This window comes from Lissotriton vulgaris, chromosome 4_1, assembly GCF_964263255.1.
Source record: "Lissotriton vulgaris chromosome 4_1, aLisVul1.2, whole genome shotgun sequence".
Lineage (NCBI taxonomy): Eukaryota > Metazoa > Chordata > Amphibia > Caudata > Salamandridae > Lissotriton > Lissotriton vulgaris.
In genome coordinates this window covers 1,866,396,603-1,866,422,445 of record NC_141691.1, presented here as the reverse complement: position 1 = coordinate 1,866,422,445, position 25,843 = coordinate 1,866,396,603, and the positions used below count along the sequence as shown (strand labels likewise).

At 43.8% G+C, this 25,843-nt stretch overlaps 1 protein-coding gene across 1 annotated transcript in view; it reads right to left on the bottom strand.

The window, feature by feature from the left end:
• Positions 1 to 25,843, bottom strand: part of NTAQ1 (N-terminal glutamine amidase 1) — a 147,804-nt gene that overhangs the window by 84,371 nt on the left and 37,590 nt on the right. The window contains exon 2 of the mRNA XM_086966185.1: positions 23,755 to 23,854. Within this exon, the coding sequence (XP_086822311.1) occupies positions 23,755 to 23,854 (100 nt within the window). The remainder of the gene's footprint in view (positions 1 to 23,754; positions 23,855 to 25,843) is intronic.

The window sequence follows — 25,843 nt, the reverse complement described above, 5'->3', positions numbered from 1 at the left end:
GGGACGACGTGGTCCTGAAGAGCGGGCGACTTCGTGGTGGTGCTGGGGAGGACGGCGCCGGTAGAGGTGTTATTAGGTCAACCGGCGTCGACCGGGGTCTGATCCTAGATCCCAGGGGGTCCTGCGGCGTCGGGGCCGCAGCCGCTGCTGACACCGGGGCCGGAGCCGCCAGTGATGGAAGGACAGGACGCCCAGTCGGGCCCGCGGGGCCCGCAGTCGCACCTGCTGGGCCAATCGGGCCATGGCAGCAAGAAACTCTTGCAGCTGAGCAGGCGTCGCCGCCGCACCCGGAAAAAGGGGGTAGATTGGCGGTAACGTTGCGGGCTCTGCCAGAGCCGAGGGGGTGGCACCACCCGCACCCTCAGCCGCGTCGTGCGACTGGCAAGGGGAAGTCTGAGAGCGACGATGCTTCTTTGACTTCTTATTTGAATGCTTCGACTTGCCTGACCCCGAGTGCGAAGACTTAGATCCAGAACACTGATGGTGACGGCTCCGCGACCGGTCCCTCGACCTCCCGCGGGAACGGGACCTCGAGCGGCGCGGAGCCAACTGCTGGACTTCCAGCAACTTTCAGGACCGCTCCCGCAAAGTTTTCGGCACCATGGACCGGCAGTCGGGGCATGACTTGGAGTCATGGTCACGCCCCAGGCAGTAGAGACACACGTGGTGGGAGTCCGTCACCAACATCATGCGGTGACAGTCTCCAAAGTTCTAGAAACCAGGCATCCCTACGACACTAGGAGTCGATTTACTCAAAAAGATGAGACAAAAGACCTCAAAAAACTCAGTCAAAAAGTGACTGATGGTACTAGCTCTTTCCGTATCTGCGTTTGATGGTGCGGAAAAAGAAAGAACTGACGTCAGCGCACATGGGCGCATCTAAGTAGCTCCAGCGACGTAATCCCGGCACCAACGACGCACGTGGAGCCGTACGACGACGCCTACCGACGTTCAGGGGTATTGCTGACGAAAAATTTCCGCATCCAGTCTGACGCCTGGGGGTAATTCTGAAGTAAGGAAGGTATCACTACATGTTTCTTACAGATAATGTGCTTGCCATACATGTTGGAGATGGCCCTTTTTGTAGAGTTATCCCTAAACTTTTTGCTTCTTCCTCCTATTTTATCCTGACCTGCTGTTGTTGGTTTTAGGACTCTGGGCACAATATACCAACGCCAATCAGTGCTAAAGTGCATATGCTCTCTGTGTAAAATGTGTTATGGAGGGTGTTTCCATGATTGGCCTATTTGATTTGTGTGTCAGTTCCTAGTAAAGTGCACTGCACGTGCCGGGGCCCATAAATCAAATGCTGTTGGTGGGCTGTAGCTCTGGATTGTGCCACTCACGCAAACAGCCCTTAAAGTGTAACTCTAGCCTGCCATTGCAGAGCCTGTGTGCAGTCTTGGACTGCCTTGTCGACTTGGCAAGTGCACCCACTTGCCAGTCCCTAAACCTTCCCTTTTATACATCTTAGTCACCCCTAAGGTAGGCCCAAGGTACCCCTGTGGGCAGGGTGCATTGTGTGTGAAAGGTAGGACATGCCCTGGTGTGTGTGGCATGTCCTGATAGTGAATTAAAGCCAATTTCGTTTTTCACTATTGCTGTACTTGCCTACCTGTTCCCATAGGCCAGAATGGGTACTTTTATTATAACATCTTATAATCCTAACTGACCCAGGGAACATGTTAGAAAACCTAATTTAGTATGCCTGAACTCAGAATGATAAAATACATCTTTTAGTGAAGTTGGTTTTAACATTCTGTGTTTGAAAATACCACTTTTTGAAAGTAGGTGTTTTCTTGCCTAACCATCCAGCATGCCCCTGCTAGGTTGTATATTGCATGTCTGGTTTGTGAGTGACAGGGGCTGGGGTGGCTCCAGGAGACAGGCTGAGACAGCACAGGGCTGAATAGACCCATCGAAATGTAGAGTGGTGGGAGGGGGCACACCTGGGACCTGAATAGGAATGTACCTGCCTTCCACAATGCTGGCTCCACCTCCTGTGGTGCGTATGATGTCCCTAGCCTACACTGTCAAAGGAAAAGCAGGAGTCTTGTAAACAAAGTGCTCCAAGAATGAACAGAACTCTCTGCCTTAAGAGGACAAAGGATTTGGTGGTATAAATATTGGGGTCCAAACCCCAGGACTTTAGAACTCTTTTGGATCAAGAAGACTGCCAAGAAGAAGAGCTGGAGAAGCAGTGAGGAGGAACTACCACTGTGCTGTGTGCTTTGCTGTGTTGGCCTGCAGTGGCTGCTTCTGTCTTGGGCAGTGAAAGGACTGGACTGAACTTTCTGCACTCTACTTTTGTGAGTTTCTCCAAGGGCTTGAGGTAGAGCTTACCCCCTGTTCAAGAAGTCTCAGGAACAGCAAAGACTTCAAGCTCTTCTGCCCTCAGCACTGGGAACTGCGTGCTTTGTGCTGCAAGAGAAGAAAAGCAACCCGACGACGCTGCCGACTCCGTGTCCTGACGGCATTGCAGAGGGCACCGCCGCAGCGCCGCACCGCGACCCTGGTCTCACCGACAAACACCTGCTGACGCCGCCAACGAGCCACTGCTCGCACCGCGACCTGTTACTAGGGATGAGCGGAAAATCCGTTCCGCTCGCGATCCTCGAACTCCCGCAAATTTACTGAAAATCCGCAAGATCCACGAGCGGCGGATTTGGGGGGCAAAAGTTCAAGCCTGTTGAACTTTTAACTATTTTAGGATGGCGCCGGCAAGCTGCCAGCGCCATCCTAAAATAGTTACTAAGTTAGCTGCAACAGGAAGCACTAATAGATAAAATAAAGCAGGTGCTCGAGCACCTGCTTTATTTTATCTATTAGTGCCCTGATGAAGCTAATTTAGTAACTATTTTAGGATGGCACTGGCAGCTTGCCGGCGCCATCCTAAAATAGTATGTGTGACTGTTTACTGTTTTGTCGAGGCTGGGTAGGTGTGCCTTCTCCCCATATCTATCGTTGAAAATTAGCTTTGCTGCTTGATGGAGGCCTTTGCATATTTGACTTTCACGAGCTCAATCCCTGTGCAGTTCCTGTGACCACGAGCTTTTCTGATCCGTGCCTGTTCTTTTATACACCCAAGAGGCATGTGAACTCGCATATAAGCCCCGTCCGTTTGGCCCCTCCCCACACACTAGTGGTGTGTGCACCGTCTTCACGCCCTTTACCCACTTGATGGACAGGTCACTCGATCGACCCCAGCGCTCTTTGGTGTGATGGCAAAGTTAATCAGCACCCCCAAAAATGTGTGTTTTGTCGAGACTGGGTAGGTATGCGCTCTCCCCATATCTATTGTCGCAAATTAGCTTTGATGCTTGATGGAGGCCTTTGCATAATTGACTTTCACAAGCTCAATCCCTGTGCAGTTCCTGTGACCACGAGCTTCTCTGATCCGTGCCTGTCCTTTTATACACCCAAGAGGCATGTGAACTCGCATATAAGCCCCGTCCGTTTGGCCTCTCCCCACACACTAGTGGTGTGTGCACCATCTTCGCGCCCTTTACCCACTTGATGGACAGGTCACTCGAGGGACACCGGCGCTCTTTGGTGTGATGGCAAACTTAATCAGCACCCCCAAAAATGTGTGTTTTGTCGAGGCTGGGTAGGTGTGCGCTCTCCTCATATCTATTGTTGCAAATTAGTTTTGATGCTTGATGGAGGCCTTTGCATAATTGACTTTCACGAGCTCAATCCCTGTGCAGTTCCTGTGACCACAAGCTTCTCTGATCCGTGCCTGCCCTTATACACACAAGAGGCATGTGAACTAGCATATAAGCCCTGTCCTAACACACACTAGTGGTGTGTGCACTGTCTTCGCGCCCTTTACCCACTTGATGGACAGGTCACTCGAGGGACCCCGGCGCTCTTTGGTGTGATGGCAAAGTTAATCAGCACCCCCAAAAATGTGTGTTTTGTCGAGGCTGGGTAGGTGTGCGCTCTCCCCATATCTATCGTCGCAAATTAGCTTTGATGCTTGATGGAGGCCTTTGCATAATTGACTTTCACGAGCTCAATCCCTGTGCAGTTCCTGTGACCACGAGCTTCTCTGATCCGTGCCTGTCCTTTTATGCACACAAGAGGCATGTGAACTCGCATATAAGCCTCGCCCGTTTGGCCCTGCCCCTCATACTGTTTTCCCACCCGGCCATTACCCACTAAATCCGCAAAATCCGTGAATCCGCAAATTCGCGGATTTTGCGGATTGCGAATTCGCAAATTCGCAAAATTCATGAATTGCGAATTTGCAAAATTCGCACATGCCTACCTGTTACACCACACACCGCCCTCATCCATCACTGCAGCCTTGACCTACCGACGCCGGTGCCATCGACTCCAGTTCGTCAGCCGACGACAGCGCTTCAGCAACGACAACGCTGCTGCTTGCACCGTGACCTGCCAGCACTGTGACGAGCACCGCCTTCATCTCACACTGCAACCCTGGTCTCATTGACTCCGCCATCTGACGCCGCCACCGAGCCGCTGCTCGCACCGCGACCTGAGGGCACTGCATGCCGCACTGCTGCACTTCGCACAGTAGCACCCGACGCCTGCCGACGCCAGCGCTCCTGACTTCACCAGAGAGGAGTTCGATCTGCAACGTGTGTGACTTCGAGGGCCCTGACGACTCCTGCACCGACCTCCGGAAACGACGCCATGTTTTCAGAAGCTCAACCAGAGGTCGCCGACACCCTGCATTTCTAAAAGTTACTGTTTGCGGGTCTTCCCGACACCGTAGCTGGCCTGCGACGCCGCAGTCAGCCAAAACTATTTGGATTTGTTTGCTCACTACGCCGTGATAGCCCCGGATGGAGCTATTGACATTAAGGAACTGTTCTTCAAGGTTATTTTGACAACGGAAGATTTCTAAACACTGTATTGAGGATTTTTATCGTTTGGTCTTGTTTTAAGTATATCAAAATATTGGATATTTTTCTAAACGGGTGAGGTGTCCTTTTGTAGTGCTTACACTGTATTACTGTTAGTTATGTGCAAATGCTTTACACACTGCCTCTAAGATAAGCCTAACTGCTTGTGCCAAGCTACCATGGGGGTGAGCAGGAGTTATTTTAGGAGTGTAACTCCCATATCCTGACCAGGAAGAAGGGTCACTATTTGGACAAAGGTGCAAGCCCTTGCCTACTAGAGACACCCATTTCTAACAATACATATAAATCTTCACTTCAATTTTTCAAATTCAAACTAAAGGATCAGCTATTAACTGACCAAACACGACCCATGCCGTTGTGGCACTAATAATAGCCTGCTGATTAATGGAATATTTTACTGCTACCTTCCAACTGTATTACTGCTCACTACAAATGTATATAATATGTATTTCCACTGTGCATAATGTCATCTCTACCCCAAACACAACTAGTGATGCGCCACAAAAGATAAGTCCCAATCAGATTCCAAAGACTACTTTCTCAATTCTTCTTTTTCATTCTTTCCACATGTAAAAGCATTGAATGATTACAGCACCAAACAGCCAACGCGTTTTAGACAAAGATTGGAATTCTTCAGGGCAAATGGATATGTATTCAATATGTGTCCAGGGCCTGTAACCATTTAAAATCCAACCCACGGTATGAACCATTATTTCCAGGTCCAAAGAAAGCAAATAACCAGAATGGAACTTGCATTAATCAAACTGTCCGGGCCAATCTGCCCCCACAATCGGTGCCGCGTAAAGCACCGAGTAGCCTTGCGAGTCCATCTCTACCGTCATGATCACTGTCAAAAAGTAACTGGCTGTCTTATGCTTTTTTGGGTACAATGTCAGATCTAAATCACTCCCCAGTGGTTCAAGCGGACACCAATCCATCTTCATGTAAAAAATCATATGCACATCCTTATTCACGCAAATACTGCTGCTGTAGTTGCTCAGTGGGCTAATATTGAAGGAAACAGAGTACAAGTCTCTGAGCATGTATATCTGTTATGCACATTTGCAGTCATCAGAAGTACAACATGAAGGCACGTACCTCTCTCTTGCCCTACAACTGAACGATTATTATGTATAAATTAACCGCCTGCAGATATTGTGCGGGGTTTCCTAACCTCTCCATGAACTGTTGTCTTTAAGCACTCCTTCGCATTTCAAGGTCTAGAAGCGCTATGTAAAAACATATATAAGCACATTGTATCATAACACCTTTCTTATTTATCTCTGAATTTCTGTATTTATCCAGAACTTCTTTGCTGTTGAATTTATAGAAGTCTACTTTACAATACACACGAACGCATACATACATGCATGTTACTCCTGCGTTAAAACAAGAGTTCTATATCAGTGCCAAACGTTCAATTTCGGAAACCAAATTCTGTGTTTAAAAGGCAGATTTGAGGGCTTAGTGGAATAGTGGTTTTATGTTGTGTTTGAGTTGCATTCAGTTCAATGAAATATACATCTCTGAAATGAAGAGACACATCAATGTAGAAAGAAACTGCTCAACATTTTAGAAGAGACATTTTCTCCAACTCAAACATTTTAGACCTCATTACAATCCTCTCAAGGTTCAAAGTTTGTTGATGAGATTAATCGAAATATTGAATGCAATGGTTGTGTGTGTGCCCTTAAAAAGCAATCTTTACAATCGTGTAGCAACAACTACTCCTCAAGAAGGTCAGGCAGCAGAATAAGCATCATCAAATTATTCCCAAATATTCTTTAAGCAAATGCACAACCTAACGTCAGAACAAGTTGCTGTACTTGCCTCAGCAGGCCAACACTTTCTAGTTGCCTGCAAACTCGTTTGTTTCTAATTTGACTTGCACCAAGGAAGAAATAAGCTGAAATGCCATCAATTTGTAGCGTTTGCTATTTTCATGGCTGGAGTACTATAACTGGATTTACTTTGTCTATCGCCATGAGCAGTACTGGTGAGTCTTACTCTCATTTCTCATTACTATCTCAAGTTCTAATCTTTTATAATATTCAACGTGCTGATTTCCATCTGCACCCTGAGGAAACCAGTTAGGAATTTTAAGGAAGCATTCTAAGCCCAGAAATGTCAGTGTGATGTGACAGCTATGTGCACCTTTACTGGGCCTACAACATGGGCATGTTCTGCTCCTGTCGGGTTGCCCAGTTATCTTACTATCTCTCTGGATGGCCATCTCCATGACTAATAGCAAATGATAATCACCACTGCTCTAACACTGCTTTTGGCAGTTCTATCACAGATACACGTAGAGTAGGCACCACAAAAGACATGCTGGTGTGGCTCAGCTGCTACTCGGAAGGTGCCACCACAGCCCCATTTTGAAATTACTCAGTAACAAAGTCCTCTGCTCAGCTTATTTTAGCACCACTAATTCGCCAAGCAGGACTAAATGCATAGGCTAGATATAGTATGGTAAATACACAGGTCAGTCTCAACAGGGCCAACAAATCCATGAGTAAGCTTCTCACCTCAGATGTACTCTCTCTGCCTCCAAGCTCAGGGCATTTACTGAGTTCCTTCCATCATAGCACACTCACTCTTTCTTTTCACTGCTGCATCACACCGGCCACTCCTCCTATCAACTTGACACTTCATAGGTTACAAGCTCTACCACTGCACAGTAAGGGTCAAGATGCCTGGGGTGGCAGCTTCCGTCTTGGCAGCCATTTTGTTTGCAATTGCAGATACCAGGGTTGAAGCGATGCTCAGGATGGTTCCTCTGTACTCTTGATGGTTTTCATGTTAAATGTTAAAAGATTTCTAAAGCGCATGGCTGCCCGGGAGCGTCCCAGTGCTGACAGAAGATCAGGCGAGAGCGGGAGAAGAAAGTTACGGGAACAGCCAAGTCTTCAGAAGCTTCCAGAAAGGCAAGAGATTGGGTTGGGCACGGAGGTCGGTAGGGAGAGCATTCCACAATTTGGATGCGTTGTAGGAAAAGCGCCGGCCTCCAGAGCGCGCTTTCTTGATCCTGGGTGTCAGGGTTAGGTGGGTTCATATCTGCCCAAAGAATCTCCACAGTGCATAAAGTGTCCCCCCTGCACCTCCCCCACAGCTGATGACCCTCAGGAAGATGCAGCAAGCGACAGAAGAGAGGGGGCGGCCATACCCCTCAGGTCCATGCTTTGCATTTAAGTCGTACATTTGGGGTGTGAGCAGTGAGCTTACACATGAGCTCTATGTTTGGAATGTAAGTACCAACCACATATGTGAGTTTGAAGTTGTGACTGGATGGTCCGCATTTAGAATGCGAGCAGAGTATTATAGTAAAGTAGTGCACAGGCCAGGTCAGCGGGGCGCGTGTGCACCAGATTACAATAGTGTGCTCTCCTCACCGGAGTCACGGACTCCAGTGTTTGTGCCTTCGACTGGCTCCCCGCAGACATGGAGGCTCACTGAACCCTCTCACAAAAAGCCCCCCTGCTGGGTACACTAACTCTGCACTAATTCCTAGAAGACCCAGTTACTCTTCCTGCCCCTGAATTATTACTGTGAGGGCACAAGAGCAAAAGCGACACCCCCTACAAGTGACTGAGTGTCCCATTGACGCTGTGTAGGTGGTAAAACAGCTACTTCCGATATTGAGTTCCTTAGTTATAATGGTGGATTATACGCCTGTATGATGGACTTTTCACTGACGTAGGGGCAGGAAATGGTGGGGTGGGTCGTGCAAAATGTAATGAAGACCAACAAACTCATGTAAAGCTAATCCCATTGAAGGGATGAGTAGGTGCTTTTCCAGAGTTGGGAAGGTGATGGAACACCAACATATTTCATTGGGGGAAAGGGTTTCCCCACAAAGATTTTGTTTTCTGTAGAGAAAAGAAAGTTAAATGTGCAAATGTAAATTTAAGAGTAATTTGGTCACCAATTAATACCTAGGAAGAGTACTCCTGGAAATATTAGACACATATTTCTTGTTGTTCTTTGTGAACTCAATAACTAAATAATCTGTGGTCTATTAGATTCTTGAGTGCTAAAGAAAGGCGTAAAAAGACTAGATCAAGATGTAGAATAGAAAGTCATCTTAAAGAGTGACTTAAAGAGGAAGAGATCCACTTCAGGATAATTGGTATTCCATCATTACACATAAAGTGCCCAGTGTCATCATCTGGGATTCCAAACAACTCTTGCTCGTCCTTTCTCCATCCAGCAGAGGAACGGTTTGAATGAGTTGTATCCTCTTGTAGGATTTCTTACAGGAGGAAAAATAGCATACGCCTCCAATAGTCGTTGGAATTCCTATATGTAACAGCTTTATTCACCACAACACGACGTATTCAAAGCATAAATACGCCAATGCTCTCCGATATTTTAATATCCAGGGCACGAGGCATACGACTCCACAGATCGTGGAAGTTCTTTGATGTAGTGGGTTTGTTCACCAAACCCCAACTTGTTAAAAATCCAGAGACGCCAGCGTTCTCTGAAATTCTGGTATCCGGGACACGGGGCATACGCCTCCAAGAAATTTTCAGAGTTCAAAGAGGGTCTAGAGATTTGAGAAACATCAACATAAAGGATCATACAGCATGAGCAGTAATCTTCTTCCTCCCCCCCCCAACATGAATATCTGGATGAACTCACTGATCACTACATTTATTTTATGATGGATATTTTCGAATCGCTTGCTCATAGGCAGCTCAAACGGATTTCCAGCAAACATTCAAAACCTTGGTTTAATAGCTCCCTTAATGAGGAACAACGTAAACTAAGGCTTGCTGAAAGATCTTGAAGAAACTAACCTTCCATAACTAGCCTTGAGCAGTTAAGGATGACAAGAAATGCCTTTAACAAACATATCCGTTGCGCCAAAACTGATCACTTTAAGACTCAGCTTGATAAGGCCAAAAACAGACTAATAAAACTGTTCAAAATCATCAAACAACAAGCAAACCAATCAACTTTCCGCACGCCAGGACTCATTCGCAAGTAGTGACAAATTCTCTTCACACTTTATGAAAAAGACAAGCAAGATCGAACTAGAACTGCAACGATTCTTCCCTGACACGCAGAATCCGGCCCAATCCTCTCCAATGCTTTTTCAGGCAAGCTCTCTTCTGGCAGGACCGGTGGTCTACATTCCAAAAAATGATGCTTCATGGAATACCTTCATACTACCGGATGACACGGAACTGCTCAACATCATAACGTCGCTAAAACATTCAAATCACTTCAAGGATCCTTTGCCTGCCAAGTTCTTCAAAGAGCTTTCCTCGTCCAGTTTATCTCTCTGGTCCAAAATTGTACATGAATCTCTCGTGCAAGGCCTGATCCCAGATTGCCTCAAGATCGGACAAGTCACCGCCATCCCAAAGAAGCCAAATGCAGATTTATCTGATCCTAACAACCTCCATCCTATTTCTAATATCATGACTTTAGCCAAACTATTTAAGAAGTGTGTACACACCTAACTCTGCAATCACATTGAACAGTTTCAGCTACTAAACCAATACCAATTGGACTTCAGATCTGGACATAGTACCGAATCTGCTCTAACACACATTGTTGATGATGCCCTTAGACAACTTGACCAAAACAAACTTTACCTACTTATATTGCTTGATCTTTCATCGGCGTTTGACACGGTCAAACATGACAACTTGATTGACCATCTTGAAAAAAGGATGGGACTCTCGGGTCCAGTCTTAAACTGGTTTGCTTAGTTCCTTCAAAATAGAACGCAAATAATCAAAGTCAAACCATGACCTTTCCTACAATAAGCTGGCCTCAATTGGAGTTCCGCAAGGTTCCGCACTTTCACCCGCACTATTCAACTTGTACATGGAACCTCTCACTGAAATTCTGAACTACACAAACATACACTATCACATGTACGCCGATGATACTCAATTGTACTTCAAACTTTCTTCACCAGAAGACATCAACCATCTCGACTCTGCTCTTCTGAAAACTCAACAGTGCCTATCTCACAAGCACCTTATGCTAAATACCCTCTAGACAGAATTCCTCCTGCTGGCCCCCCACAATCATTCTGCCCCCATTCAAGATTGACTTAAACAACTAACAGCCCTCAATAGCACCCCACACATTGTTGACTCAAGTAGATCATTAGGCATAACTTAGGACAAATTCCTGAAAATGCAAGACCACATCGGTGCAACAACAAGAAGACCTAATCACCAACTCTACACTTTAAGGAAAATCTGCCGCCTGCAGATATGAAACTAGCAGCCCAATCCCTAGTTATCTCCCGTTAAGACAACAGAATTGTCTCCCAAGCTGGACTGCCTACTGTGAGAAGTTGGCCTGGCATATGATGTTCATTATTCTAGTGGGCACCTTGCACCAGTCCAAATGACCCTTATTGATGGTAGGTTTAGACAACCTTTATAGAAAGCTATCCAAGTGGTAGCTGTGGAGAGCAGCCTTCAGGCTAAGTCTTGAAGGAATGTAAAGCAGCTTGTTTTACCAGTCTATAATCTCTTGAATGATCAAATGAAAGCAGAACCACACCAGGTATATATATAAAATATATGTATTTGTTCTAAACACAACCCCTCTAGTCTCTTTATGAGGCTAGAGGATAAAGTACAATACAATAACTTAATTAGCACAGTATACATTTTGCACTAGGGGCCTCACAAACCAAATACTAAGAAAGTGGTGTAAAAACCACATGAGGATAGAAGCAAGGCCTAGGGCCTATAGAACCGTTGGGGCAACCAGGAACCACCAAAGTAGGGACGCAGGAGACCCACGGGGAACGCGTGCAGTGTCTAAACACAGCCGCGAATCACCATTGGCTTCTATGGAAGAAATTCAAGTTACGATTTTTAGAGATTAAGGACGCTTAGGAGTGAGCTACGATGAAACCCCTTTAGACTTAGACACTTCAAGAGTCAAGACCCACGGGAGCACCGGAGTACTCATGTTATCGCAGGACCTTGACCTAATCATCCTGACTGAAACGTGGCTAACTGAATCTTCGACACCCATAATGGACATTCTGGTTCCTCCCAACTATCACATTATCAGGCTCGACAGAACAGGCCAAATAGGTGGTGGAATCGCATGCATCTACAGGGACAACCTCTCTGTTCAGAAAGTCAATTCCACATCCCTACCATCCCCAACATCCTGGGAATACATCTGCCTCGACATCATTAGTGAGGGCAAACCGATATGCTCTCTTCACAGCATTTACCACCCACCCAGGGACAATCTCACCTTTTCCCAACAAATCATGGATATGATCTCAACCAATTCCGGACGGCAGCTCACCCAAATATACCTTGGTGACTTCAACCTCCACTGGAATGACCGCAACGACGCGGTGGTAAATAGTCTTAAAAATTTCCTCGATGTCCTTAACCTCACCCAAATATGCAACAGCCCAACACACGAGAAAGGCTCTACCCTCGACCTGATCATCTCCAAAGAGGAATCTATCCAACTCGAATCCATCCAACCCTGTGACTGGTCAGATCATTATATTATCACATTCTTTATCAATGAAAAAGTCAAAGTCAACCCGGCTCAACTCTCCAAGCACAAAGTCTGGAAAAGAGACTTGAAAAAACTCAAACCAGGCTCTTTGCTCCCTAACAGTTGCAATCTCCTACTCCCACCTACAGGCGCCACGGACGTCCAAACTCTGACTGACCACTATATCAATGCTATGACCTCTATAATTAATGAGGTCGCACCTATGCAGCTAAAAAGAGTCTCTACTAAAATCTCTAAACCATGGTACGACGGGAGTCTCAACGAGGATAGACGAGACATGCGAATGGCAGAACGGACCTGGAGATCAGCCCCCTCCGCAATGCACCTAAAAGATCTGAAGAAAAAGAGAAACGCCTACTTCAGGAAAATAAAACGCTCAAAATCGGACTTCTTCAGCCTCCAACTCGACCAAGCAAAAAAACGCCCGAGAAAACTGTTTGAGCTAATCAAGTCACAATCCAAGGAGCAACCACAACCACTCAACACTGGGCGTGAGGCACCCTCCTGTGAAGACTTCGCTGCTTTCTTTATCCAAAAAACCGACAAAATAAAAAGCGATCTCCTCATTGACGCAAGCCTCTACTCCAAACCACAATGCCTAGCACCCACTGAACCAAAAAACAATGCTACATGGTCAACCTTCGGCATATACTCGGAAGAAGAAATTGGCAAACTGCTCAGCACCCTGAAACCATCCAATCACCTCACGGACCCCCTCCCTGACTCCGCAGTAAAAGACTTTACCCCTTTTCTTCTCCCTCTCTGGACTAAAATTATCAACAGCTCTCTCCAACAAGGCAGCATACCTGACTCCCTCAAAGTTGGCCAGGTCACACCTCTACTAAAGAAACCTACAGCCGACCCCTCGGATCTCAACAACTACCGTCCCATCACCAATATCCCCACTCTCGCCAAACTGCTGGAAAAATGCGCACAACTACAATTGTCTAAACACATTGAGCAATTCGATCTCCTCAACCCTCACCAGTCAGGCTTCCGAGCAGGACACAGCACAGAAACTGCTATGACTCACATAATTGACGACGCACTTCAAATGCTAGACCAAAACGACACCTGCCTCCTCATCCTTCTTGATCTCTCCTCAGCATTCGACACCGTTAAACATGAGAATCTACTAGAACTACTAAACACAAGAATGGGCTTATCTGGAACTGTCCTCAAGTGGTTCTCTTCCTTTCTTCACAACAGGTCGCAAAAATTCAAGAGCAACAACCTGATGTCCTCGCCAATACCTGTAACGCTAGGCGTCCCCCAAGGATCTTCTCTATCCCCAACTTTGTTCAACCTAGTTATTGAACCTCTCACCACCTTGCTACAAGCATCCAATGTACACTTTCACATGTACGCTGATGACACCCAACTTTACCTCAAATTACAATCACCCAATGACATCCTGCTCCTGAACTCAACGATCAGTTGCACCCAATCCTGGCTTGCCGATAATCACCTCAAACTCAATGCCCTGAAAACAGAGTTCCTTCTGATCTCACCTCCAGCGAAGATATCCACCACTCAACATTGGCTTAAACTCCTAACCGCACTCAATGTCCAACCCACCATCGTGGACTCAGCAAAATCTTTAGGCATAAAACTCGACACTAATCTCAACATGCAGCAACATATCAGCAAGGCAACAAAGGGAGCGAACTTCCAGATCAATACTCTGAGGAAACTTAAACCCTACCTCCCAGCCAAAGACTTCCAAACTGCAGTACAAGCACTAGTCATCCCACGAATTGAATACGGCAGCACCGCCCTCTGCGGACTCCCCCTAACTACAACCGCACCACTAAAAGCTTCTCTAAATGCTGCAGCGAGACTCAGCACTGGGTCAAAAAAGTACTCCCACATTAGCCCTGACTTGAAATCCCTGAATTGGCTGCCTTTTGAAGCCAGAATACATCTGAAAATCGCCTGCATGACACACAAGGCGGTACACCTAAACTCACCCGGCTACCTCGCTCAGAAGTTGACAATCTCTGGGGGAATTAGAAACACGAGAGGCACAAACAATCTCCTGCTGAAACCTCGAAGATTCCGGAAGGAAAAAACATACAAGCGCTCCTTCTCAGGAATGGCGCCTAGGATCTGGAACTCACTCCCTCCCGAAACCAGGCTTATCTCCTCCACTACACTCTTTAAAAAAGAAGTAAAAGCTATCCTCATGGCTAAATACACTTGAACTACTATCTCGAACCCTATTAACACCCTGCACCGACCTGTATTACATGTCTGACCCCTTTACTTATTTGTATGAGTTGTTTTATCATTCACATGATTGGCTTTGTAGTCACTTAGTTGTACTATTTGTAATGTGACTTATTGATTTACTTGTGTGAATATGTTCCCCCATCCACCCTCTGTGTAAAGCTTGATTTACTTGTTTGACTATGTTCCCTCATGTACCCTTCTATGTAAAGCGCTCTGATATCTGTGAAGATCTTGTTTGCGCTATATAAAACTTTTTAAATAAAAAAAGTTACCTCACCCAGGGAAACCGGATGCACAGGTGTCTTTTCATGTCGGGTTTCGTTGTCGATTACAATGGAAAACTGCAAAGAAGTGCTACAGGCGGCCAGAGGAAAAGTGTCCGGGTGGATCGGAGATGTGAAGAACCTGAAAGCAGAGGGGACAGAGTCTGGGTCACTAGCTAGTGACCAGGATAGCGACAGGAAGATGCCAGCCGATGTCGGGTGCTTTCAAGTGGAGGTGAAGCTTGACTCTTCAGCCACAAGGTCCAGGAGGCGTCGACGACGACCAGGAGCTGGATTCGCGCTGTCCCATGAAGGATGTCGAGTACTGCAGAGTCGGTATCCAGCTTGGACCCAACAAGCCTTGGCAACAGCAACCCACGCAAGATGACAAGATTGGCTTCGGTGCAGACCAGCAAGGTCTGAGGGATACACCCTTTGGAGGGGAGTCAGAGTACATCTGGAGCAACCAGGAAAAACAAAGTAAAAAAGGATTTTCCTTCGTGGGGACCCACTAGCCAACAAACTAGAGATCGTGAAGGAGCCTCGAGCGGAAATGCAGGAAGCGGGCCCACGGAACACTCGTGGAGTGTAGGCCTCTGAGCTTCGGTGCAAAAGGTGCTCGGGCAGGGGCTTCAAATACCCCAATGCACAACTTCGGGAAGTAGGTGCAGTTGCAAACTTACAGGATGTCCAGGAGTTCCGGTCCCACGTCTCTCGTGATAGCCACAGGTCTCAGCTTTTCTGGGGACTCGTGACAGCCTCGGAGATGTCTGGAAGTCCGTGTCCTGTGTCGCAGATTCTTCGGGATCCGGCGGGAGCCTCGAAAATGCAGACCGGCAAGATGCTTTTACGGTGCCTGTTTGAACAGGGAGGACACTCCTTGAGCCCAAGGGAGATTTCTTCTGTCTTCCAGCTGATATGGAATGTCGAAGGTCCAAGATTTCAGCTTCAGAGTTTAATCCAGGGTAATCTAAAGTCCTAGGGACTGGGTTACTATACTTATACTAAGTTTAGGGGTTGGACTAACCTATAAGAGGACCTGGGGAGGGGGTGGTTACACCCCTTCCCCTTTGTCCAGTTTTGCACCAGAGCTGTGGCTGAGAGCCAGAGCAACCGGTTTGAACTGGGAAATGCATGGAGCACATTGTGTGCTCCAGGCAGTGTCTGAAAAGCATTCACTGAATGCAACCCACCCTACCCCAATACACTAAAGCCTGTCTGTCCCTGGACAGGAAACCTATTGTCCAGGCCTCCCCTGCTGGAGTTTTGTCCAGCAGCAGGCGGTCAGACTCGTGTCTGTGGCAGCAGCATCCATTTTGTGATGATGGGGCTCTGTTTAACTTCTATCAGGTTTACCTGTGTGTACATATCTTCTCCCTCTAGAAGGGTGGAATGCTACCCCCGCCGCCAGAACTGGCGGGGGGGCTAGTATTCCAAAGTGTTTTGACACCAAAAAAAAACATGTTTTGATAAAGCGAAATCAAAGTTAGCATTAACCGTGAGGATTGTAATGCACTTAAGAGTATATGTTATGGCTATATCATAGAACAGCTATAAGGAAGGGATTGTGAAAGCTGCAAAGGGGCTCAGCTCATGCTAGGGCACTCTCGCACACAAAACCAAGCATGCTGCCTTCAGGATTGTCAAGGCCTGCCATAGGAGTGACTTATAGGTTAATATATGTCTATATATATAGGTAGATATAGGTATACTATATCTAAGTAAGGGGTGCTTACTCCACCTTACCCAGGCTGCAAGTGCAGACCTGTGGTGCCATTTTGGAAGGCTTCCCAGGGATGGCATAATACATGCTTCAGCTCCTGGTAGGCCTCTGGGGTACCTATGCCCTTGGTACCTAATGTACCATATACTAGGGGCTCACAAGGTAACTCAGTAACCAATCTGGTATGTACCTAAAGTACATGCAATCAATTTAGAGAGAAAACAGCTAGGCTGTGGTCCTGATTAGCAGGGCCACAGCCAGACTAAAGTCGATAAACCAGTGAAACACAGCAAAAAGTGGGGGTAATCATAGGAAGCAGATCCTACTCTCCTCCCCCTCCCAAAGCTAAACTGGCCTTTTTAAGGGCCACTCTGAACTCTGTGGCCAGGCTCATCACGGGATCTAGAAAACATGATCACATCACACCAGATTCAACTCAACTGGCTGTCGCTCAAATGCAAAGATCAGGTACAAGATAGCCTGCCCATATCAGAACAAACCCTTCGACCGCTGCATTTAAAAGAAAAGTCAAAGGATTGCCCCTGAATAGCCACCTGTGACAATATACCTGTAAGCTTACAAGACGCCTGTATTCCCTTCACAGCATTGATAGACTTATCTACCATGCAATGTGCGTCTGTTGTAACTACATTTATCTTTATTATTTTCTGCAATAGGCATGTGATGTATCCTCTTTTGTTTCTAGGATTTGTTTTGTTTTTTCTTTTCCTTTTACCAGCGCAACTTTTTAACTTCAATGTATAGCGCTCTGATACCCTGATGGGTCTTGTTCGCGCTATATAAAATCTTTCAAATAATATAAATAAAATGAATATTGAATGATTGAGGAGCAGCCAGTGGTCTATGAGATTATTATGGGAGGCCATTGTATTTTTGAAGGTTTGAAAGATGATGAGCTGACAATGTGGCTTTCGCCACTGGCTGTACACAAATACACCACCTGGGCCACGAGAGTTATTAAGAATACGAAAAGTGACGGCACTGCTAAGTGTGGATAAATGGTGTTACTTTGGCTTGGTCCATTGACGGTGATCAAGAACTTAAATAGATGGGGATACTGTCATGCATTCTTGCTGGACCAAGGTGAGGAAACGCGCAAAATCCAATTCCCATAAGCGTTAATTTAGGATTTTAGTAGGCCTCTTGAGAAGGTTTGGTTTAAAGTTTGTTGTAAGAGGGTGGTAGGAAGTTTTCCCTTAGCCAGGCTGTGGTTCTCAATGGGTCAGGCGGCATGGTAAAGAGTCAAGTGATTTTCTGAAAACCATTGATGAGCGGGTAAGGTATTTTGGTTATTACTTCAGCAGTTCCCAATGCCTCTGCTGACAATCTGAAAAATGAATGGCTAGTTAACTAATGTTAACTGAGACTTAGGTGTGCACAACTATATGAACTTTCAACACAATCCGTAGAATTTCAACACAACTTCAACATGATTCAAAATGTATTCACAAATCTTTTCGAAATCAAACTAGACACAATTCATGTATTACATTTGCATTTTTTAAATACATCAACTTAATTGCAACATTATTGCTTTACACTATATACAAGAAATTTCTCAAATTAAGATGTTCATAGCCCAATGCATTTCGGGACCAATAATAGTGCCTTCGTTAGGGGCAAAACTGCAATTCAAAAAAAACATATACAGGCACATTAGTGGCGAATTCTTAATAACTCCATCGACTACAAGTTGAATGAGGCATATACCTGGGCAGAGGTATATGCCCAAAGACGCTTTACTCGACGCCCGACAACATCTTCTGAGGAAAGCTTGGCTACAGATAAAGATATAGATTCATCTAGAGCTCCTATGAAAACCATACCTCAAGTGAGAAGTGAAGAACAATCAGAAAAAGGAAACACTGCGAGATCACAAGTGTCTTTTTTGTTACAGGCCACGGAATCAGACCATCCACCAGACGTAGAAACCAGCAAAAAACAAGGAGAGGAAATAGAAAAGGAGAAAGAACAAACCAAAAAAGAATTGAGGAGACAGGGGAAACCCTTGTGATAAATATTTACAAATATACATTGACATCTAAGGAGGAACATTTTTTCAATAAAGGCATGTCATTTGTTCCAACACATAAAGGTTCTCAGTTTGAGGATGAAATTGCGTTTTACAAATTCATGAGGAACCTGAGGTTGCCTAATTTCTTTGAAAATGTCATTCCACAGGAAGATACAACCATAAAAGAGAAAGAGATCTTCAGACCAAAAAGTACCTTCGAATCACCTACCTCTCATAAGACTTTGGATTTATTTGAAGCATCAGTCAATAAAGATTTGAAGAAACTCAATTATAGCAAAAGGAAAAATGCCCATAACAATATCAACAGGGAGGAAAAAAGTATCTTAGTTCAACTAGGACGAAAAACAGAACTGATATTTCAAAAGGCTGACAAAGGTGGGGCCCTAGTTCTCATGGATATGGAATTTTACCAAAGAAAGGTTCAAGATCATGTTGATGATGATAGTACGTATTTATTGTTACAACAAGATCCTACGATGGTAATCACCAAGACACTTCAAACATTGATAGACAAGGCCCTTGAAGCAAATTGGATCTCAAACAGCATGGCAAAGTTCCTCATGACTAAAAATCCAAAAAGACCCAGACTTTACATGCTGCCGAAAGTGCACAAATCGCTTGAAGATCCTCCATTCCGACCTATCGTGTCGGGATGTGATTCGATTTTTGAACCAGCAGGAAAAATCATAGATCATTTTCTTCAACCATTGATACAGCAATGGCATACTTACATACAGGACACCTCGGATTTTATTCTGAAACTAGAGCAAGTGGAAAAATCAATTGGGGTAAACTACATTCTTTGCATTGACGTGGTATCATTATATACCTCTATTGCACATGCTGAAGGTTTGGAGGCACAGGAATGGATGCTGTTAAGACACCCAGAAGTTGAATTGAACCCGACATTTTTGTTGGAATTAACTCACTTCTGTTTACATCATAGTTACTTTAGATGGGCAGACAAGTTCTAAATGCAATTAAATGGCACGTCTATGGGCTTTGCTGGGGCACCAGCGTATGCCAATACCTACATGGCTAAATATGAAGAGGAACATATTTTTGACAACGTTGACTGGACACAGATTTTTTTTTTAAATTGTCGTTTTATTGATGACATCTTTCTCATATGGTCAGGATCAGAAACACAATTATTGAACAACATTGCAGTACTCAATTCTAGAAATCCAAGTATACAAGTAACTCACACACTGAGCAAAACAAGAATAGCATTCCTTGATGTAAATGTGGAAATAGAGGGTGATAAGATTATCACCACACTATACCGGAAACCTACAGATAAAAACAGTTTACTACATTACCGTAGTTTCCATCCTCAAAATTTGCTCACAAACTTACCATATTCACAGTTTTTAAGACTACGGAGAATTGTCACGCAAAAAGAAAGTAGTATAGAAATCATCACAGAGTACAAGAAAAATTATGGAAGAGGATATCCACAGAAACTACTGGATGAGGCCCAACTCAGAGCAATAAATCAAGAACGCAGTACCCTGCTCAAGAAAAAAGAAAAATTGGAAACCAGACGCAATGTGTTTGTATCTAAATATTCCACGAATTCACAAAAAATAAAAAACATCATTAACAATCGATGGGAATTGTTGCAATTGGAAGGAGATTGTAATAACATTTTCTCTGAGAGACCATTATTCGCATATACTAGATCCAAGAACATTAAAGAGATACTCAATAAAAAGGTTGTTGAGAAACAGAAGGATTCAAAAGGCATGCGAAGATGTATGAACTGCGTACATTGCAATAACGCCATAATTGGAAACTCTATTTCACATCCTCATACAGGCAAATCCTCAAATTAAGATTTGAAGGAGATTGCAACACTGATCATGTCATATGCACCATCAAATGCCCATGTGGATTACTATACGTTGGCAAAACTGAAAGGAAGATAAAAATAAGGATATCTGAACATAAAAGCAGAATCAGAAACAAAACTATGTTTTCACCATTAGCTGTGCATTGGCACGAAAAACAACACACCATAGCACATTTGAAGTTCCAAATTTTAGAGGTAGTACTGACCCAAGAAGGTACTAATATGAACAGGAAATTATTAAAAAGAGAAACATATTGGATAAAAACACTTAAAACACTGACCCCTGGAGGTCTTAATGACCGTATTGAATTAAGTAGCTATCTATAAATTCAGCAATACCAAATTATAGAACTTTAATAATAATATAGGACATATAACACATGTTGTAGTCATATTATGGTGTAGAAAATATTTTTAATGTATTTGTTGTTATTTTTAGAATTTCGTTTTTCTCACTGTCCCTTCTTTTTCCTTCTTTAAGTTCACTTCGTTATTGTCACGCATTGAGCAGCATATGAGGTTAAAGTTGGTAACGTTTCTATCAGACAGCAGGGCTTTAAATAAAGTTAGATGGGTTTTTATGGAAGCCGCATTCTCGGGGGTTGTTATGACTACGACATTATACATTGAATGCCGGGCACGTGATGCTGATGTCTTGGTAGAACGATCATGATTGGTTGCCGTTCTTTTAACGCGTCTTATAGGTCCGCAAAGTCATGTGGTTTGTTGAAGAACTTTGGGAAAGAGTATCGAGAGTGGAACAGCTTGGGCTTTGTTACGGATACGCTTAAGCGGCGTTTTATCGCAGTAAGAGCTCTCGGGGATTTATTGTTTACACATAGAGTCGGCAAAGTAGGCTTGGAAGCCTTTGTGACGTTATATTTTTTTAATGCCGGCAGGTATTGGAGTAGTTGAAAATCTTAAGAGAGCTGGATGGTGAAATACGTTCCGCATTGAAGTTAAAGAGGTAAGCGTGGCTGGGTGTTTGTATCCGTGTTTTGAAATGGCATTGAAGTCGTTCTTAGACAATAGTCGAGTGTTTCCTTTTTCGTTGATAACAGATTAAAGCTCCACAGTGGCACCATTCATTGACACCGCGCTTTGGACTTTTTTTTAAGGTATGAGAACTCCATGTGTCATGAGTCACGTCGTTTGTTAATACAGCCATATAGAGCATAGACTAATTTCTTATCGCTTTGATACTAGATAGATTGGAGTTGCTGCCACACGCCATTAGATACAGCTTTTCAGGAGGGTTGGTCCCTCCATAGCATGAGTAAGTTGCTTTACTTTTGCTAAAGCACGCAAACACACGAGGTGTTTTCCGGTGACAGTATTTCTTTCAATTTAATTTACTTTTACTAGAACATGGAGTTATTAAGAATTGGCCACTAATGTGCCTGTATATGTTTTTTTGAATTGCAGTTTTTCCCCTGACGAAGGGACTATTAATGGTCCTGAAATGCATTGGGCTATGAACATCTTCATTTGAGAAATTTGTTGTATATAGTGTAAAGCAATAATGTTGCAATTAAGTTGATCTATTTCAAAAATGCAAATGTAATACATGAATTGTGTCCAGTTTGATTTCGAAAAGATTTGTGAATAAATTTTGAATCATGTTGAAATTGTGTTGAAATTCTACGGATTGTGTTGAAAGTTCATATAGTTGTGCACACCTAAGTCTCAGTTAACATTAGTTAACTAGCCTTTCATCTTTCTTAAACTTAGAGTAATTCATCAGGTATACTCTGAATTAGGTGTAGCACACTGATCAAAATATACAGATTAAAAATAGTATTAAATTATAGAAGCAGGAGTGCTCAGAACACACCATCCTTACTCTGCTGACAATCTGCCACATCTTTGAATTGCTTTTTCCCTTCAAACCACTGGTAACCGCGCAGATAAAGCAGGTACAGGGATTCGCCACTAACTGAAATACTTTACAGAGAGCTATAACTTCTGCTCTGTGAGTAAAGGTTTCTTCCTTTGAGTGGACGATACAGGACTCCAAGGAGCCCTGCATGGACAGAAGACTTGTAAGCTATAGGGATACTTACCGCCATCCTAACATTTGAAGAGAACTCTTACTATATTCTTCAGGTCGAGAGTAATTACAATTCAAACTGGATTAGCTACTTCACCTCTCATTTGAAAAGGTCACAGAGTTAACTGGTCTCCTATTGTATTGTGGGAAAGCTCTTATTGGCAGTTAAGAATGCTCTTTTTTTGGGAACCGAAAAAATATACTTGCAAACATCACGGAAAAAAATATTTCATTCCATGAACAACCATATTCAAAAAGGGGTTAAAATTGAACCTGAGTTTTTGTTTCAAGGTAAATAACATTAAAATCAATGTGCGCCCTTCATATTTATATTTCTAAAATGTGTTGTTTCCACACATTATATGTGGCAGTCCTTGATGGAAAAATACATTTCCTGCCAAATGTTAAACCGAATTTTGAGGTTGATAAACAAATCTTGTTTAACAGCTGGGTCTGGATTCCAGCATTTAAGGAATTACCGCCCAGTGATAACGCTTTTCAAGCTAGTCACTGAACTGCGCAGCACTGTTTTGCATTGCACTTTGCAAAGTAAAACACCCACCCAATATTCCTTTCACAATGTGAGAGTATTGAAGGTTCAAGGGACAGGTACAGCAATGCTGATCTTCAGGAGTGTAAATGCTCCGGAGTCTTTGCAGTTTGCAGATACTAATCCTCCTGATTATAAAGAGCAGTAAACAGCGTAACCGATTGGTGGCACCCCATGTGATGGTGTCACCCGGTGCGGTCCGCACCCCCCGCACCCTCCTAGTGACGCCACTGAATGGAGAGATGATTCTGGTTTGCAGCCCTCCACACGCCTTCACATGTCATCCTGCATCATCCATGTTCACGAGGCATCGCTTCAGCAGCTTCCTGATTTGTGCAAAGTTAGAGCTGCATTTCAAACCAGCTAGCAATGATTACATCAAATCTTTTTTAATTATTTTCTTTTAACAAATTGACAAGAGTGCTTAAAACACATCAGTTTTGAAATTTGTTAGGACAGGGAGTGCTTACATATCTGTCAGAGTCATTGCGGTGTATGTACGAAACATTTTGTAACAAAAAGAGAAGTTATGCCACTTTCCAAACACCGCTTCACTACTAACTTGTGACTAAAACAATTGCGCCAATGATCACTGCATTAACTTACCATTTTGTTGTCATTGGAAATGAACACAGCATAAAAGTCTCCCAGCGGGTAACGGCCACAGTTTCTGATGTACTCGCAAAGCTTCCAAACATTTTCCTCACTGAAATTTCAAAGGTTTCACAATTAGATGCACAGGAAGCAACCGTAACAGAAAAGGATACATCTCTGCATAGCCCAGAGAATTAAGGACAACAACACGCAGATGCATAAGTAGATCGTCGCTGGACAAGAATATATTACATAACTAGGCTGAGAGTTCAAGAAATTTATGGTATTAAAGATGAAGGCAGGACAAATTTTGAAACAGGGTGGCATGAGTGGATTAGGTTAAACCCACAAATATGAATTGCATATGTGAGGTTGTACCTATGGACTGGGTGGAACATGGGACGGTACAACACGCCGGTGCAAGAGAGCGCCGTTTGAATTAGCGGTTGTTAGATAGGTCTGATGGGCTGAAGGGGAAACACCTGAGCTAGACCGCAGGAACTATTTGATACTTGAGAAACAGGATGTATTGGGCAAGTGGAAAACCTGAGGATTACCTGTTTCTCTCTGCATGGTATATCAGGGCATGTTAACCTGGGGAAAGTATTTGTGTTCCACAGTGGGCATCTTGTTATATTCCTGGACCACTGATAGTCTTGCCTTCCTCACGTTGCCGCTCTACTGAGGATGAATGTCCACAAGGCACAGGGCAGTTAGAAATAGAAAGGAAGAAAAGCCAGTTGCTAAACAAACGGGCTAATAAGGCCACCTAACTTGCTAAATAAAATGGGCCAATAAGGCCACGTACCTCCCTTCTCCCTTGTATATGAGGTTTCAGTTATTGTTGTAACAGATTTTAAGCTGTATAGTTTCATGTTTAATTTAAAGAATTGTTTGTTGCCATTTTTAGTCAATATTAATTATAGATGTTATGTTTAGGATCTTTTTATTTTTGCTGACAAACAAGCACCATACAGAGTTACATTGCTGTATATGCCGGCCACATATTTAGGCAGCAAAGTCCCTTAATGTATGATGGACAGGTGCCATAGGGCAATCAGTAAAACAATTGTTAGTGTGAGAGTCTTCGTATCTTGGCACTGCAAAAACTGGGATCAGATCTCAAGAGATGGGTTGCATAAGGCGTCCTTAAGTAGGCGCTCTGCAGCCAGCAAGGTTGACTCTTGGGAGGCAAAAGCATCCGAAATCTCAGTGTCTGAGTTAGGCCTTCAGAGGTCTCCAGATATCTATGTTTAGGATCTTAAATTAGAAGTAGGACCATCATTTATGTCAAAAACCCATGCTAGTAGAATACGTGAATGTCTGATCTTCCTGTTTAAGGGTTTCCATACCTTTTAATGTTCATCACACTGAAGCAAGAAAGAGACAATCATCAACAACATGTACTATATCTCGCATTCCCACGTTTTTGTGATCTGTCAGTCATCATTCAGGGACAGGAACTCTTACTTTTTTTCAAATGTTCCAGAGAACGGGCCTTCGACCACTGTTAACCTCCTATCACATAACTGCAATTGTTTAAAAATCTTTTATTGTCCTGAAGAAGGTGTGTGTACTAATATTGACCAAAACCTTTTAAATTTACGTTGAAAAATGATATCTAAAACATTGTATAACAAATTCTCCAGCACACTATGCTATGCCACTCTGTATGTAACACACCTTGTGTCATTAATCTGATTTATCTTAGATCCTTGTGGATACGTGTACATTTATGAGCAGCCACAAAATATATGTTTGGGCATGTAAGTAAAAAGATTACTGTAAGTACATATAAAAGACTTTCTGCACAAAACTCAACTTTAAATACTTAGAGTTTCCAGTCGGTCATTACCCACAATTTCATCAAGGCCACTGTATGTATTTAGTCCCACATCTGTTAAAGTTCTAAATCCGATAGAAAATGAATTCTTATTTTCCCAACTGAATTACAGCATAAAATTCATAGCATTTTATTAGTGTTTTTTAATCGCTGGAATTTCAGTCATTTTCCAAGGAACTCAGAGGTAAATGCAGGTAAGTCACTACACTGAGAAAGTTCTTCTTGTTTTCAACTCTTCTTCAGACCATATAAGGAACA